Raw genomic sequence first — 18939 nt, forward strand, 5'->3', positions numbered from 1 at the left:
AGCTATGAACTTCCAATAAGAATAACCCCTTTTCTTTTCCTTCTTTTCATCCACCAGCAAAATATTATTTTTTTGACAACTATTTTGACCTTCCAGGAGCTCTTCTTAGAGCCAGAGTTGTGGATCAGATGCCTAAGGTGAGCTTTTAAAGGGACATGTACTGGGGACTCCCCAAGCGACATAGTACACAAAAACAGTTTTGTACTTAACTTTAGGTTGGCAAAATGACCTGATAATCTGGATTTGTAAAAGTACCCAAATCTACCCAGACCTTTTTTATTTAACTGTATGATATCTAATTCATACATTTTAACTATGTAACAGCGAATTGTGCAAAATTGTCATTCATTATTCTTTCTACTTCTGCTAATTAAAATTCAGCATTTGAATAGTTTCCAGTAGTAAATAGGCTACAAAAGCAGAACAGGGGTATGTCATGGCAATGCTGGACCACCAGCTCAAGGGTACCCCAGTAATTTTGAGGACAGATGCCTGATTTAATGTGCCTACTTCTAGTTTATGTACAGTCTAAATGTGAAAACCTTTAACGACTGGAGTTGTGTTCTGGGGACTGGCAGTTAATGTAAGCCAAAATGTGAGAAAAAGTATACTGCAGACGCCTGGGTCTGGAGGTATGCTCATCCATATATTTATGATAAGCTAAATATTTGTCCATTGTGTCTTATCTATGCACACTTACAGTAAGTCAAGAATGTGTGCAATCTGTGATACAAAAGCACCTCTATCAGCCCATACATAACTTTAAACATTCAGCATTCCATTACATCTTATCATGCGTTCTGATGTCATCATGTCGTCATCCCGTGCATAGAACGTACTGCTCAGATTGTTTTGTGTTTATCAGTAGTTCATGGGAACAGTCTTTGTTTTTTTGTGGTTTATAAAAAGGTAATATGTTATGTGCAGGGTATGTCTTATTATAAGATAAACCATTCCCCCCCCCCCCCCCCCCCCCACACACACACACTTGAATAATATAACATCTCTTAATACGGCATGTGTATAAGAATCTAATGAATTATGTGAAACTTTGCTAATTATTGCAGGTGTTCCCTTAATAAGGTGATCACAGTATAAGTGCATTGTAATTTAGCATTTCCCCCATTGCTATAGTTATATTCTGCATTTACCATGGTTTGCCATGTGTTTGTTTTAATATGCTTATAATGTGCAATGCTTTTGCTATGGAAATCTGCTACAAAGGGTCTTATTGTTGGTCTGCAATGCGAATGCCCTGATGGAGTGAGCACTCCATATAACAGGTAACTTGTTAGATTTTGAGAGATATGCTGTAGCAGGGAACAGACTAGCTGGAGCCTCAATTATCCCTGAGTTTCTAAGGTGTGCACACACAGAAATACACAGCAAATGACCACTTTGAAACAGAATTCTGATGGAGGAAAGTCCTGTCAGTGTGGCCATCATCAAACACATGAATACAAAGGCTCCAATCCCAATGTCATCTTTTTTTAATTTTTTTATTATTACCTTAATATTTTTGGTTGAATCACAAAAACAAAGTACTGATAGTCTGACATTGTGGGATGGGATGATGATAAAGCAGTTTTTTTTTTTGAATTATTTAAATGAAAAATATTGTCATTTACAGAATGGAAATAAGAGGATTTTGGATTTCTGGAAGGATATGATGTCTACTATAGACTACAATTACAATATGTCAGCATTTAAAGGTAAGACGGCCAAGTGGCATGCAGTTCATTTGATTTGCTGCTCCAAGTGTTTCTGTTCCCTTGTGAAGTTAATGCAGGCAAAGAAACAAAAACAGCACATTTAAAGATTGTAAATGTTTATTTTGGTCGTTTATAAAAGGCATGTGTATCTCAAAGGGATTTGACAATGTTTTGTACAGGTATAAAATTGGCAATAGATCACGGCTGTCAGATTTTCTGGCACACAATAGAAGTTATCAGGAATTCAATGCATGTTCCTGCGAGAAGTGTTACAATTCCATAGACACTCCAATACAACATTGCTATGCTACTACTAATACCAATACTTCTAACAACAATGTCTGTTTGTTCAATATCTAATAATAACACTGGTTTTAAAAGACAAACAGACATAAAGATTGCCTTCTTGGAAGTGGTTTGAGCACAGTAATGAAAGCACCATATGTTTTCTTAATTTTTTTCAGATTTTTTATAAAAACTAAAAATTAGAAAGCATGTTTCAGAGAGCTATGCAGCATACGATGAACAAGCTCTTTTATCCGCTTTGTTTTGCATAGATTAACTTTTGATACCTTGGAAACAACGGCCCATCCCTGATTAATTACACAATACACCTTTCTCCCTTAAACAGAAAGTTACCCACCCTGTGTTATGCGGTTTGCTATATTTAAAATCCACAGAGTGCAAGCTATGTAGACTAACATTTCATATACCAGAAAACTAATACATTGTCAGGAGCATTTGAAAGAAGGGTTTGAACAAAACAAGGCATTTGAACCTCAGAGGGGTAATTTGTTGAGCCAGTTGAGCCAAGTCAGTATCACGTAGAGCCAATCAGGAATCCACTGAAGGAGCAGTGAATGTTATCGGAGGCATAGACACCGGTGGAGTCATCATCTGGAATCTGAACCCACACTTGGTCGTCTTCCTGAAGGTAGAGGACACCACTCCCCGAGGCTTGATCCAGATAGCCTTTCTTATATTCATCGTAGGTGTACATTACAGGGGAACCATTTTTATACAACGCAACCAAAACATTAGACCCCTTAACATGCACGTGGTATGCAAAATAGTAGACTCCCGGTATGCGACATGTGAAGATTCCGGTGGAAGGGTCATAGTGTTGCTGTCCATTATATAGGGTGTTGTCAAACTGAATGGGAGCGTCTGCATTTGGGTAAGCCTTGCTGAGCAGGGCACTGAAAGCAGATATGGGAGCCATTTGCATTTGTGCAGATTTTATACTCTTCTGATAGATAATCTCTCCTGCGGGGCCAGGTGGTCCTGGAAGACCAGGAGTTCCAGGACGACCATCTGATCCTCTTGCGCCGGGAAACCCAGGGGGGCCCATTGGACCTGGCACTCCTTTAGCTGTGATACCGGCAGGCCCTGGTTGCCCGGGAGTGCCAGGATGCCCTTTTAAACCAGGCGCACCTGCAGACCCTGGTGGACCGCTGGGTCCTCTTGAGCCAGGTATTCCATCTTCCCCCCTTGGTCCTGGTTCGCCGGGTTGGCCTGCATTGCCTTTAGACCCTGGACTACCTGGTTGCCCTGGGAGACCTGGAGAACCTGCTGTTCCTGTGTCACCCTTCACTCCTGATGGCCCCGAGGTTCCCCTGGGACCCACTGGGCCAGGTGGTCCTGGGTACCCTGGTTTCCCTTCAAAGCCTTGTGAACCTTGAGCACCTTTAAAACCCTTGTGCCCTGGTGGTCCCATTTGACCAGCTTCACCTTTGGACCCTGCCTGTCCAGTTTCCCCAGGAAATCCTCTTTCGCCCTGAGGCCCTGGTGGGCCTGTTGGCCCAGCGCTTCCTGGTTCCCCTGAGTGCCCGGCTGACCCCTGTTCTCCTTTAAGACCAGGTGCACCTGGCACACCTGATGTCCCTCTGTCCCCTTTAGGTCCAGGCATGCCTGATTTACCATAACCAGGAAGCCCTGGACTCCCACTCACTCCTGCAGGTCCAGGTGGACCTGCAGGCCCAGTTGGACCAGGCATACCTGGGGCACCATTTTCTCCCGGCTTTCCTGTACTCATTGGCCCAGGTGACCCAGCAGGACCCTTTGGACCTGGCATGCCCATGGGTCCAGGAGACCCATCCAGGCCAGGCATTCCTTGCTTCCCTGGCTCCCCTGGATACCCAGGTTTACCAGGTTTACCCACGCCAGGGGTCCCTGGCCTCCCACCTGGACCTGCTGGCCCTTCAGGACCTCTCTCTCCTTGAGCCCCTGGGACTCCGTATCCATTCTCTCCTTTTGGGCCTTGCATGCCTGGAGGACCTTGATGTCCCTTTGTTCCTGGCAACCCTTGTGACCCTGGTGAACCTGGCATACCTTGTGGCCCCGGCTTTCCTGGAGAAGAGAGGCCAGCAGGTCCAGGAATTCCAGGAGATCCTGGGAGCCCCCTGGGCCCTTGAGATCCCTGAGGTCCAGTTTCTCCTTTTTCCCCAGGAAAGCCTTGTTCGCCAGGTTTGCCAGGACTACCTGGAGAGCCTGGCTTTCCTGCAGCAGAGTATCCCGGTGGTCCTGGTGGCCCAGGAGGACCTTGTACTCCTGGCACCCCATAGCCAGCCTTGCCTGGAGGCCCTGGATGACCAGGAGGCCCTCGCTCTCCTGGTTCACCGGGGGGGCCCGGTTCTCCGACCATCGGTTCCACTGTTAAAGAAAAAAAAAGAAAATGATAGTAAAGTGAAAATAAAATCTGCCAACTACTGCCAACTTGTAATTTTAATCAGTGCGGTTGGTGTCTTCCATAGCAACTTAAACCTGTAGTGACTCATGACTATGTACAGGGTCTGGTTACAATGATGTTTCATAAAATGACTTGCTTTATACTGGAGTGTTCGTCTAGACCAGGGGTTCTCAAACTTCTTTTTGAAAATGTTTCAGGCTGTGACAACCCCTCCAGTACGTTACCATATGAAATTACTGTACATATAGGAATGCTGAATGAAGCATGGGCATGCAAACTTTATGCCTGCAGTCAGTGGCTCCGGAGCCTTTCTAAAAGTGGGTGAGGGGCAAGATCCATGGCAGAGGAGGTTGGGGGGAGCAATGTTTTTCAGGAATAAATATAAATAGTGTAATACTATTTTTAGTATTAGCTAATATAAAATGCACTTTTATTTCAACCAAACATCTCAACTGTAAAATAACCAGATTACAAAATGTGTCACTTGTGTTTCTACTTGCTTCTGTATGAATTAAGATTTAATTTTGCAATCAGAAATGGAACTAAGACAGTACTTGCACATTTAGTTGTACCTTCGTTCCTTTGCTCTCTTCCACAACATAATCTTTGTGGTCACGGGCACATTCTTCTGGGGTTATTAGGCTTTTTTTGTTTTTTACATCGCCTCACTTTGCAATTCTGTTTTAAATTCCCACTAACTAATTTAGCTTTAAATCCTGTAACAAGCCATCTACTGTAATTGTAAGCTGAGTCTCCAATAGAAATGTAGAATTTGCTGCCACTCAGTAGTTGGGTTGGTTATTTATTTATTTATGTATTTATTTAAATGGGATAAATGATGAAGTCCACATGAATTGAGTAACCATTCCCAATGTTTGTATTTTTGTGTCTGGTGTTTTATCGGTTAAATACAATAGTCTTGTGACCCTCTTTAGGGTCGGGACCCCCAGTTTGAGAAACGTTGCTCTAGACAATACTTTCTGTGTGACATAACACTGTTTTTTATACACATCAATGCTCCCTCCTCCAACAGTGCTGATGGAGCAGGAAATGTAGAATCTGATTTGGTGGTTCCTGTACAATGTACCACCGTAATACATGCAACACAGGAGACCTAGCGGAATGCGTTTATTACAACTGCTGCAGGTTGTTTTTGTGTCTGGTGAGTATCTGCAGTAAACAGGTTTCTGGTACTAGCTGCAGCATCCAGACGTTAGGAAAGCAATCTGCTACCTTAACATACCTCAGTCACTGTATTGTTGCTGAAATGCTTGAGTCATTGCTAAAAAAATGGAATAGGCATCGACCCCAATGTGATAAGCCATTTCTCAGCACAGGGGAATCTCCCAAGATTGCTCAACCACTTATTTTCAGTTGCCAGGAAACACAGATAGTAGTTTGATGATGTCTTGGGTTTCCCCAGTGCTGTAAAATGCTCTAGTATAAACCGAATTTTGCAGTAGTTGATCAAATGTTTTTGATATTGGACGTATATGTATATAATACCTGTCCAGAAGCTGTCTCACTTGCATACAGGACAGTTTCCAGAAGATGTAGCTTATTGCTGTCAAGGTTCTGTTAAAACAGACTTGATATATATATATATATATATATATATATATATATATATATATATATATATATATATATATATATATATATATAAATTTAGTTTTTTAATGGAAAGTGTGTGTGGCTCTAAATTTTCTTTAAAAAAATTAACTGATTAATTGTTTGTCCAGCAGGAGGCAGCAATGCACTTATAGGGTTGGTAAGTACTGTCGAGAATTGAGTGAATTGACCCCTAAACCAACATAAAGCACATTTGATAATGTGTATTACAATTCTTTTACAAGTCTTTTTAAGTTTTCATGAAGTTTCCAAAGCCTTTAATCATATGTTTTCTATAGCCCCATTCACACACTGTTGTAAGTGTTCCATGCTGTTCTCACTTCAGCGGTTTCCTAACATTTCCATTGTTCAAAAGCTGTAACCCATGGTTCAGCTTTTATTGGTGTAATGGTTTAAAAGTTGTATCTTAAACCAACCACTTTACTGGATTCATCAGTTTAACTAAAATAGTTTGGTTTTGCCTTTGTTTGTCAATGAATTGTACTTGTTTCTTTTAGTATTTCAAATGTTCTGAATATCTGTTCAACATTCTCTGGTCCTTTTATAATGTTTAAAGTTATTGAGAGCAGTTCTGAGTTATTATAAATTGTCTCTACATGTGTCTTTACTTGGAGGATTCTAACTGCAACGCACAGAAGAGACTTCCTCTTTGCATTCAAACCAATTGACAACGTGACCTTTCAACTCTGCTGACCTAACCTAGTGTGCATATACTGTGTAGAGGTTGAGTAGTTGGGACCAGCCAAGTTGAAACGCTGTTTTGTCACATGATTTGAGGAAGTCATTTCAGTCTCAGACAGGTAAAGACAGATATAGAGAAAATAATTAGTCAATATTGGATTAACAGACCCCAGAACTACCCAACATGCATGCAAACATCACAAAAAGATAAAGATAAGAATGTGCAATGCTTAAGGTTTAGAATCATAACAAGCACACAGGGAGGGGACCATAGAGCCCCAAAGCCAGTGCTGATTGATTAAACCAAGGGGTATAGCAATAATTAAGAGGTAGTGACTAATGAATTGTTTGCTGCGTGCTCGATTCTGATAGGGGTAAGGGATGCTATGTAGAAACTATATAACCCATGTACATGCTTTACCCCGGTAGAATATACTAGTTACTGATGAAGTGACTGTTATTCTCCGGAGCGCTCTGTTGTTTGATGACCACTGCAGTAAACCTTTGAAGCAGCAATCTGGCGTGTTTGACTGTCTCTGATCATCTCTGAGCTTCATTAAGCGACCCTACAGCTGTATACTCCTAGTGGTTGAATTTCAAATTGACCTATTTCAATTGTTTGGTTCTAGCTTTGAAAAAGCAAAAGCTGTTTTTCCATTTTAAAAACCAGGAGTTAATCAAAGACCGACACACATATGTATGTAAGTAATTTGTCTTGTACTGTGTGAGGCAATTCAACAGGGGAAGACAAGTATGCTTTTTATGTCCATGCTCCATAATAGAAACCATCTGAAGAACATTAAGACCCTTTACAATATGACATGTATAATAATTGAACTGTACCACATCCTTGTGAGGTTGTGGGTAAGCTCATTTGAGCTGGAGCATCAGGCAGAAACCTCATCTCTTCTGTTTTGTTTGGTTACCTGGTTGCAGAGTCATTTACCAAACACCTGAGAGTTGTGCTTTTACAAATCAGCGCTACGTGTGAATACCCTGCGGTAAAACTACTAGAATTACAGTATGTTACATACTGTAGAGAGAACAGGTACGTGATGATGCAACAAAGTAATTATCAAGCATTCAAGGAAAACATCTTAATAATAATAACAGGGAAGTACTAGTTTTAGTGAATTGAAATGTGTGCATTATCTACATGTCGGTTTTGTAATATAAAAAATAAACACATTCTGAAGGTATCGTGTATGTATAGTTATGAAATCATATATGTCATACTCGACTCCCATCTAGAAGACTGCACACCTGCATGATGTCCAATGCAGGTGTCCAGTTCAATTTCCATGTACATAATTCCATGTTATATCGGTGGAAACATATTGCTTACAGGTAATATCAAGAGCCACAACTATATTTGAATACCCAGTAAAAAAAATGGAAAAAATGTTCAGTCTTTTTTTGTTTGGATTTTTCATGAAAATCAGCAGACTTGCATAGATTTAACAAAAATATGGAATTTAAAAAATAAATGCCTCCATGTTTTTTAAATTAATTTTTGGTGTCAGGCAAGTCCTCTAAAGCAACTAGAGGCAATGGTTTAAATAACAAAAAAGCAATATCGAACCAGAAACATTTTATATAAAAAAAGACAAGATATTACAAAAAGATCATCAAATAAATGCAGTATGTGAAATCTACAAAACGAGCTTTCGGTTATCTAGAGAAAAAGGTGCTGTAAGGGTTATTGGTAAACTACACAGTAAGCATATTGCATGTTCATGGGCTTGAAGGTAAGGAATTTATCATAGCGTGCAGCATCACTGCTGGTTAATCTTATGATCGAGTACCATTTGATGAGGATGCTGAAAATAACAGCCGATCCACATCCTGACATGGTCCATTGATTATGTTGTTTTTAAAAATGTATTTTTATTCTTGTGCCTTTGTGGTTTATACCTCAAATCAATCTTCCCCACCCTTTGATTTTTAAATTCTCAATAACAAAATTGTTGTGGGAAAAATTTAAGTAACACTGAAAAAAAGGCCAGAAGAGTTAACACCACATTCTTTGTTGGTTTTTGGTTAACCACTTGCCTGTAAGCGTTTCTGGTTTAAAATGCTGCAAATGAAACATTGGTTTCAATACAACTTCATTTTAGGGGGCGAATTCCCTGTAAAATTCCCAAAACCTGTTGCTCTGTGTATCAGCTAATAAGTGAAATAGATATGCAGAAATCCACTTTCAGTAACAAGAGCTGGACAGATTTTAAACAAAGCATTTTTAACAGAGCAGCCAGGAAACTAAATGTATTAGAACCATTTTGAGGAGGCCCCTGGTGCCCTGACAGACAGTGTTTCTCTGTGTACAGCAGATCCTTGATAGCTTGGGCTTCGTTGTTAACAGATCTCCCCTGTAAGTGGGTTTCTAAATCTAAATGTAGTTTTACCTGGTTAGCAAACTAATACAGCACGTACATGCATAAGTACTGTACATGCATACATATTGCATGTATACATATGTAAGTAAATACTGTGTTTTACTTTCTAACTTTTTAAATTTACAATACAGCCCTAGCACGTTCGCGTACTTGCTATTGAATATCCATCCTATCATATGATATAGGATAAGTGACACCCCCACTGAGGGTACTGTGTTAACTGTTAAATAATTCCATGGATACAATCCAAGGTTGGCTAAAACAGGTTGTGTTTTAAATACAGCTTGTTGGCAGACCCAAAACAGACTGGCTTGATGTCCATAGCTGTAGACAGATCTGTCTGTATGTAAATGATAGAGAACATACATTGTGTTCTGCAACGAAAACACGAACTGTGTGCTTACCTTGACTCTTCACGTCATATGGTTGGTACTGAGGCCCCTTGGTGTCAGACTTCTTGCCGTAGTATCCTCCCCCATGCGCCACGCTCAAGGAAAGCAGAAGCAGAAAGGCTGTTGTAACTTGTAACTCCATGCTGGCTACTCAGATCTGCAGAAGCATGAATGTGGTTAATGTTAACGTTTATCAAAGAAGAACTTCACAAATACAGTTCAGATTGATTTCAACAGTAAAATAAAGCACTCAGCAGTAAGATCTTATAAAAGAAGAAACCAAGTTAAGGTAGACAGAACAATGACTTTCGACAGGGTGTGTCTTTAGTGTTTAGTATTTCTAAAAAAAAAAAAAAAGCATTCAGGTTTTAGAAACAATCACATTAAACGCTGTTGCATTTAAGAAGGCTAAACATCCCAACACAGCAGCACTTGCTGTTTGCTTCACTTACTGTTCCCTTAACCTGCCCTCTCACAGCAGCATGCAGGACAAGAACACAGAGTTAGAGCTTCTCCCAGCTCAGTTATAAAGTTCAGTGCAAGGCGAAAATGCAGTTGCTGCAGAAGACTAGCCAGTACTTGGTCCCATTCCAAGGGAATCAATGATAATTGAACCTTTCAAATCTCTGAACCTGTTTATTGACATGAAAACAAAGTGAACTTAATTGCAAACATACCAGCATAACTGTTCTTCAAAAAATATAAGCTTGTATTTCTTGCAACTGCTTTTGTATCCTTAGACAGGATGTCTATAGAATGGCAACTGAAGAGACTACTCTATAAAAGGACTGATGTTCTGTATTTATACTCTGTATTGTGAAGGTGCCTACTATATAAGCACCTCCCTTAAGTGATGTAAGCAATAATTATGGGGGGAAGTTGGACTTCTGCAGGCATATTACATCAGGCTGGTCGTTTTCTATAAATGTTTAGAGGCTGGCTGTTTGCCTGTCAGTGTCTCGGGTTGTAGAGTAACATTGCATTAACTGTAATCAAATTTTTGGGCGATTTCAGGGTTAATTGCTAAGCCCTATTTTGAGCTTCAAGGGACCATCAAGTATGTGTTTGTATAAATTTGCTGAACCCTACAAGATCTGACGTGTTTAAGTACAAATTGTTTGGGCGGTAAACACGTGCTTAAGAACTATAAAATAAAGGGGAACCAAGCAAATAACAAGAAAACCAACAAAAACAAATGGCTGTTCCTATAAAAGACTAAACAGGATGAAGACCCTCCATTCATGTAACGTGCTTGTTGTCTCAATCTCTTCTTGGATTTTTCAAACTTCCATTAGCAGGAAGATTAAAACACAAATCTCAAATCACCGAAATGCAATGTGCACCAATTTTTGTGAAAGAAAGAGCAACGTGGTTTATAAATCACTGAAGACATCAGACTTCTATCCCAATAATTTGTGTATTTCTTATGTTTTTTATTGCTTACATAAGTGAAATATTCTCCCAATAATTCTCTTAATTCTGCTGATAAGTGTAGGCTTCTTTTACATTGTACCTGTTATAAACAGAATACTCTCATGGATTGCTGTGGTTATGCCACAAATAAGGATGGCCGAGAACAACCCATTTTTCAGCCATTCTAATTCTAATTCTAGTTAACATTTTTTTACTTGTTGCTAAGATTTGATTCGAACAGGGTTTTTGAATAGCCGCCTGGTGGCCATATAATGTAATTGTGCTTTTACATTACAGATTGCACCACCGTACATTGTTCCTAAAACCGTTTGACCCTGAGCAATTGAAACTAGTCTGGTGTTTCTACTCTATCAGGTCACAATTTGTCTTAAGTAAAAAAAAAAAATATTTAACAGCAGTTCACTAAGACCCACCTAGGCTTGAAGAAACAAACCCTAAAAATAAGGTACATGAGGGAATAAAATCTGCAATATGGCAGACCTCATTCCACTGCATTTTAAGAAGGGGCCAGAAGTCACAGCAGAGGGTGGCAGTAATTAGATCCACAACTGTTAGCCTATAGACTGTCCAAAACACATATATGTTGTTATACCTGACTGATCCCTATAACCCTTGAGCCTAGAAACAGGCTAACTGGGAGCTAAAGCAGGGGGCAGTCTGTAAGGGGTCTAACATTATTTTACTGGACCATCTTTATTTGACCACCTGTGTTTATAATTCAGGGCTGACAATGGAACGTAAAACAAGCAATGTGATTAGTCGAGCAAGGTTCCAGCTGTCCGTATATAGGATGGAATCTGACAGTTGGAGCCTTGTCACATATTCGAAATCACTGCGCTGCCTCATAGAATTTAAAGTAGTAAGTAGACATGCCGATTTGGATGAAGAACAATTAAATGAACTGGAAGACAGCAAAACAGAAAAAAAAAATCGCTGTCTTTGTACTCACTCACCCCGACTTTGTCACTTAAGATAATGTGTTTTTAGTATTTTGTAAACGCTACAGAAAAACACAAAAAGACACTTGTGCACATTATCCACCCCTCTCAGACAAATACCTTGAAAAATTACTGAAATCCGAGACGTCTTTGAATTTATTTTTATTTAAAAAAATAACTCTGTGCCGTCTCAACTTCTCCCTCTGGTGGATTGCAATGGCAATGGGTGCGTTGTTAAATTCAGCGGTGCGTCACCGCTGCAGCAAAAACAAAATGGCTGCTCTCACTGTGGAAGTGAATGTATGGAGATAATATTATCAATGTAATTGTAGATTCAGAGATGCCAAATCTTTTGAAAATGGGTCAGAGTGGAAAAATGCAACATGTCTAAGACTTTTGCACAGTTCTGTGTGTGTGTGTGTGTGTGTGTGTGTGTGTGTGTGTGTGTGTGTGTGTGTGTATACACTACTGGTCAAAAGTTTCAGAACACTCCCATTTTTCCAGTTTTTATTGAAATTTAAGCAGTTCAAGTCCAGTGAATAACCTGAAATGGTACAAAGGTAAATGGTAAACTGCCAGAGGTTAAAAAAAAAGTTTAGGTTACCAAAAACTAAAAAATAATGTACATTTCAGAGTTATACAAAAAGGCCTTTTTCAGGGAACAGGTAATGGGTTAACAACTTACAGCTGTTCTGCAGCAATGGAAGTAAATTAAGCCTTGAAAGTTGATGCTAACAATTCCTACAGATGTCCCAACTTTTGTTGATTACTTACAAACCCTCTGTCTGTATAAAAGCAGTGTTGGAACAGACTGTGTTACTACACCCTCTTAAGCATTATTTGGACAGTATTGCACTGCAGGAAGTATATTGCTATCATAATGGCTAGAAAAAGGCAATTAACAAAGGAAGACAGACAGACCATTATAACCCTTAAAAGTGTAGGTCTTTCCTTTAGAGAAATTGCAAAGAAAGCCAAGGTGTCAGTGAGTACAGTTTCCTACACCATCAAAAGGCACTTGGAAACTGGAGGAAACTCTGACAGGAAGAGGTCTGGCAGATCCGAAGCCACAACAGAATCAGAAGACAAGTTTCTGAGAGTCAGCAGCTTGCGTGATAGGCGGCTCACAGGACAACAGCTTCAAGCACAGCTTAACACTGGTCGAAGTAAGCAAGTCTTAGTTTCAACTGTGAAGAGAAGACTTCGAGCTGCAGGTTTGACAGGTTGAGTGGCAGTAAGAAAGCCATTGCTAAGATGGTAAAATAAGAAAAAGAGGCTTGCCTGGACCATGAAGCACCGCTAGTGGACTACTGAAGACTGGAAGAAGGTATTTTGAAATTTGAAATCTTCGGTTCATCACGCAGGGTTTTTGTACACCGTCGAGTAAGCGAAAGGATGGTTCCTCGGTGTGTGACACCAACTGTCAAACATTGAGGAGGAAGCATGATGGTCTGGGGCTCTTTTGCTGGATCCAGAGTCGGCGACTTGTACAGAGTGAGTGGCACCCTGAACCAAAACGGCTACCACAGCATTTTGCAGCGCTATGCAATACCCTCTGGTATACGCCTAGTTGGTCAGGGATTCATCCTAGAGCAAGATAATGACCCAAAACCTACCTCCAGGCTATGTCAGAACTACCTCAGAAGAAAAGAATAAGACGGTAGGCTTCAAATCATGGAATGGCCAGCACAGTCTCCAGACTTAAACTCCATCGAGCTGGTTTGGGATGAACTGGACAGAAGGGTGAAATCAAAGCAACCTACAAGTGCAACACATTTGTGGAAACTTCTGCAACAGTGTTGGGAAGAACTTTCCAAACAATATTTGATTTCCATTGTAGAAAGAATGCCACGAGTGTGTTCGGCTGTTATATCTGAAAAAGGTGGCTACTTTGATGAGTCAAAAATTTAGATTAAATTTTGTTAAACAAAACGATTCCATGATTTCTTTATCTCCAATTGTTTATTTGTTCTATGCTTTAATTTCAGAGTACATTGAGACATTAAACTGCGTAAATTTCAATAAAAACTGGAAAAATGGAGGCATTCTAAAACTTTTGACCGGTAGTGTGTGTGTGTGTGTGTGTGTGTGTGTGTGTGTGTGTGTGTGTGTGTGTATGTATATATAGATAGATAGATAGATAGATAGATAGATAGATAGATAGATAGATAGATAGATAACACTCCAGGGTTTGTGCATTATGTTCCATTAATATACAAAATGCAAAATACCATTATTGAAAATAAAAATATTGCAATTTCTTTATTTCTTACAATTGCAACACAACACATGCCTTGTCATGTGTTAATTTACAAGCTGCAGTGCTGAGTGCACGTGAGCACAATACACGAAAACTCCTTAGTAACAAATACATTTTAGACACTCCAAAACTATATATGACAGAGAGTTTAGACTTTTTTTTTTTTTAACTTGGAGATATTCTACATGTATGCATTTTCTTCCTTATAGATAATAATGGGATCTATAAACTATGCTGCTGCATCCTTTCCATAATTATGTAACCTTTCCATGGACCCCTGAAGGGAGCCGGCGGACCACTGATTGAAAACCACTGATCTAGAATTGGACCAGTTTAAAATGGTCACCGTGCAGCAGATTTAAAATCCAGTATGTCTGAAAAGGACAGGGAATGATAAGAAGTAAACAAAGAATGTAACCTTGGATGTTTTTCATTTTCTTTTTATCCATGTTTCTTTGTGAAGAATTGTGTTATCAGCTTTGTTTGTTGCTAAGTAACTCTGATTTGAAGCCATTTGAAAAACTTGAAACATTTCTTTAGATAAGCAGATGTTAGGGGCTTATTATCAGATTCCATTTTCAAAACTGATTTTTTTTTTTTTTTTGCAGAATAAAGATATTGTAACCTCCAGAAATGGCCAGGTCAAATCATCCAAAAAATAAGCAGATGCATATTGCTAAAAAAGGCATTGCTATTTCCTTTTTTTAGGAGTAAGTCACACCATTAGAATTATTTTCTGTCTGTATTGCAGAGCCTTATTTGGTTAATTTAAAGGCTGGTTGTTTAAAGAGCCAGTATCACGACCATATAAGCCAATACCTGTAAGATGTATTGGACCTAGCTGTGCTGTTCGCTTATCACATAGCATAGCTTTCAGTACTTTTTTGACATTATGAACTACTTTGGGCAACTGCAATCTATTACTAAAGCTTGGTGGTATGTTTACATTTTTGGCTGCAGTACCAGAATTAGCACCTTCACTCTTTCCTGTCAGGTAGTAGCAATGTCAGTTGCACCTATTATTCTCACTCAACAGTAGCTGCTCAGGTTGCTAGGATACGGTCTTCCTGGCATTGCATACATCAGTGTTACCTGGGGTGAATGAACTCAATGGCCTATCATTTTTAGACATGTTTTATTTTGTTATTTTTAGACACAAAAATATAATTTTTAATAATAATTTATAAATGTCACACATACAACTGCCACAGTCAGACCATTTAAATAACAGTATACACATAATACAAAAGCAGCAATTTTAAAGTCACATTAAAACCCACTAAGATAAGAAAGCTATTTTTTAAGGTGCATTTTTAACCTTGACTTGAAAACTGTAACGGTCCCAGCTTCCCTAACAAATGAAGGCAGAGCATTCCATAATTTAGGAGCGCTACAAGTAAAAGCCCTGCATCCTGTGATCTTGCTTTTGTTGACCCTAGGAATAACCAGCAGCCCTGCATCCTGTGATCTCAGAGTGCGGTTTGGAAGATGTTAATCTAGATGCTAATCCATTCAGGGCCTTGTAAGTTAACAGCATAATCATAAAATCAATTCTATACTGCACAGGGAGCCAGTATAAAGAGGCCAAAACAGGGGTAATAAGTTCACTTTTCCTGGTTTTAGTCAGAATTCTAGCGGCGGTATTCTGAACAAGCTGCAAGCGGGATACCACACGCTTCACGACACCAGAAAGTGCATTACAAGAATCAATTCTAGATGAAGCAAAGGCATCAGTTACGAAAACAATTAGTCTAAGTTTGGCTATATATCTGAAATGGTAAAAAGATACTTTAGTAACGTCCCTAATATGAGTCTCAAATGATAGATCAGGATCAAACATGACGCCCAAACTCTTAATTAATGCATTGTGCTTGATGCCCAGAAATGTTTTGACCAAAGATATCCATCAATATATGTTTTTTTGCCTTTAGAAGGAATCTGAGAAGGCTCTGGTCAGTCAGGAGGTAAGCCCAGACAGACAGTTAAAGTTAGCCTTCATTCAACAGGAAGGGACTGGCAGCTGTAGTGCCTGACCTACACTCCAGCCTCCTGGATCCATGGTACAGACAACACTCCATCGCAGCATCGTCCTATTGAGTTTGCAGCTCCCAGCTGCTGTAGAAGGAGGCTCTCAAAAGATTGATATAATAGAAGGATTCAATGGTGGAGATGGAACGCTGAGTCAGTGTTTCTGAGTACAAAGACTACACAAGCTTCTGATGAAAAAGTAAAGGACAAGTCATTTCTAACCCACTTGTTTGTGTTGATCATTTATTAGTTGTATACTGTTTTATACTGAAGGCAATTGAGCTGCCACTGTATTTTTTTTTTTTTAACTTGACAAGTGAGTCTGTATTTAATGTATTTGAAGGGCTGCAGTGCCACTCTGATACAGCAGAGGGTGCTGTTCACGAGGTTTTGCTGGAAGAACATATTTGCTTGGAGTAGCAACGGCCTTGTTAATGGAACATACATGCCACGTTAATAGTTGTATTTTTAGGAGTTTAGCCTCTGTAATAATTACGTACATCCTCCACAATCTATCCTGCCTTACACCACACTGCATTTTTTTTTTCACAATGACCCTGTGTAATAAACAATAAGCAAGAGACACTAAGATAGAGGCAAATCAGGAAATATAGTGTATTCACTGTGCAGCTAATCCAGGTAGTCTGTAGTATGCTGTTAAAACATATGAAGCAAGATGCAATTTTACTAATATGGGTATTTACTGTATACTATTTCTTTAGTTTGTAGTTCTTCAGGTAATTGTTGCTTTGATTGAGTTTCTCAATTTAGTTTCTTACAATGTTGGTTAATTCCCCCTCTGCAATTACTGTCTGGCATTCTATAATCAACTCACACTTACTAAAGAGGTTCTTAACTCTTTGTCAATGTTTCAGATAATTGAACTTATTGAACATCAGTTTGAAACACATGTTCAATGTTCTAGAGACAGTACATTTCCAGTGACATTGTAATATTCCAGAGTGGTCTGCATGCATTGTTCTTGTGACAGACCGATTTGCTTCCATGTCATTATGTAGGGTGCAAGAAGAAGCACTAACCCATGCAATACAAAGCCCATTGTACTGCACATTCATTTTCATTCAGGAAGTTGTGCTTTTTCCAGTCATAGGTTACAGTATTTGTAGGGTGCAGCTAGAAGGGAATGTTCTTCCAGGGGGTATTTGAGGGAGGATTATTATTGATTTTTTCAGCGTAGGTCCTGGTTGGTGAGTGATGAAGTCACAAAAGCTGTCGTAAATCTTGGCACCAGCAATACTTTTATATATAAATCAATGAATCTGAAAGGTGTATATTATCTGGGGACTTTTTGGGCAAACATTCTATTGATGTGCAATTTATGTTTTTCTTGGAATCCAGGCATTTATTTTTAAATTCCAGAAGTTTAAATTGTAATAGGAAAATAATATAGATTGGTATTTAAATTGCAACCTGTGGAAGACATCGGTTTTATTTTCAACACTAGAGGAAATATAAGTGGTGTCATTTTAAGTTTTGTGAAATTGAGACAATGGATACGCATAAATGTTGACTGAAGTAACTTAACACAATTTATAATTCTCATTGCGATATTTAAAATCGGCTTCTCATGTTATTGTTGGATAGGATATTCTGTAGATTGTTTACTTAGTTCAATTGATTGTGAGATCCCAGCATATAAAAACAATGTTGTTCTTGTCTGTTGCAGATTATATGGCAGGCTTACTTCAATCATTTGCTCACTAGTGTGATTATTTATGGTCTGGTCTGATAATATACAAGAACAAACAATACAGGATTGTCCCATTAACATGGAATAGCAAACACAAAGGCAGGTCCTGCAGGCTGCGTCAGTCCCTTAGAGGAGAGGCGGTGCAGAGCCTACAATAAAGAGCTTTATCAGAGTGTTTTACTACAATTCGTGCGTCAAAAGTGCATGTTGTCTACTCTATACTGTACCTATGCATTCGTTATGTGTGCTTTCATGCTCAAATGTTATAAAATACAACTTGCTTATATATTTAATGTATTCATGCAAAAGAATCTCAATGGACAAGAAGTCAGACCGAAGACTTGCTCAGTTTTTAATTGACACAATATTTTTTGACGGGTAGACAGTGAACAGGATAAAGTGCATATGTGCTCAGTGCAAAAACAGACGTTTCAGTACCTTGTACAACTTTCTTTGGGGCACAAACAGCAAAACACAACTTGCATTGTTTAACGCTGACATCCAGGAATAAATAATATATTTTCCTCTTTCCCATTAAGCCTTTCATGTACTATATTTACCCAAAGTTTCCCTTAACTGCAGGACCAGTTCATGTTTGATGGTTCTGTATGCATTCTAAACTCCAGGCCAACACATGTGTTTTATTGGTTGAGAGTAACCCTAACATTTCAGTCCAAAACCACTGTGGCTTTTATTGCCCACAAAAGAAGTTTGGAGTGCCAGGACTGTCCAGGGTGAACTGTTGTTAACTAAATGACAGAGCCTGAAAGATTATACTGGCCTTTTAACAGTTTTGTGGGTTTCAGTGATTTCAGCTACCTTCCTATTATTCTCGCTTTTAAACCACATAGTAGTTGCAATGTTTTTTTGAAAAGACACGTATCTAGAAACAAGAACGTTGAATAAAATATGTCAACCTTAATCTTTCCCATGCCCTTTTCCTGTGGAATTTGTTCCATGTTCATTGGAGTTTGATATAAAAGCCCAGGCTCAAAAGGTTCTATGGAGATGTTTTGGTATTTGAACTAACCTTCTTGTTTTTGTTCAGAAAGTCAAATGCTTCCTT

The 18939-nt window shown here is 39.1% G+C and overlaps 2 protein-coding genes across 2 annotated transcripts in view; one reads left to right on the top strand and one right to left on the bottom strand.

The window, feature by feature from the left end:
- Positions 1-18939, top strand: part of LOC121317580 (5'-nucleotidase domain-containing protein 1-like) — a 109370-nt gene that overhangs the window by 8935 nt on the left and 81496 nt on the right. The window lies entirely within an intron of this gene.
- On the bottom strand, positions 1818-10285 carry LOC121317579 (collagen alpha-1(X) chain-like). Its single transcript, XM_041253666.1, has 3 exons — positions 10180-10285; positions 9515-9659; positions 1818-4364 (listed from the first exon to the last, which is right to left on the bottom strand). The coding sequence occupies exons 2-3, from the start codon at positions 9642-9644 to the stop codon at positions 2533-2535; spliced, it is 1962 nt and encodes a 653-aa protein (XP_041109600.1). The 5' UTR covers positions 9645-9659; positions 10180-10285; the 3' UTR covers positions 1818-2532.

The sequence above is a fragment of the Polyodon spathula genome, chromosome 6 (genome assembly GCF_017654505.1).
Source record: "Polyodon spathula isolate WHYD16114869_AA chromosome 6, ASM1765450v1, whole genome shotgun sequence".
NCBI lineage: Eukaryota > Metazoa > Chordata > Actinopteri > Acipenseriformes > Polyodontidae > Polyodon > Polyodon spathula.

What these genes read in the sequence shown, in the direction of transcription:
- LOC121317579 (XM_041253666.1), bottom strand. Translation starts at nt 9,644, where the DNA reads ATGGAGTTACAAGTTACAACAGCCTTTCTGCTTCTGCTTTCCTTGAGC. An exon ending in ATATGACGTGAAGAGTCAAG is followed by an intron (nt 4,365 to 9,514) that starts GTAAGCACACAG and finishes TTTCTTTAACAG; the next exon opens with TGGAACCGATGGTCGGAGAA.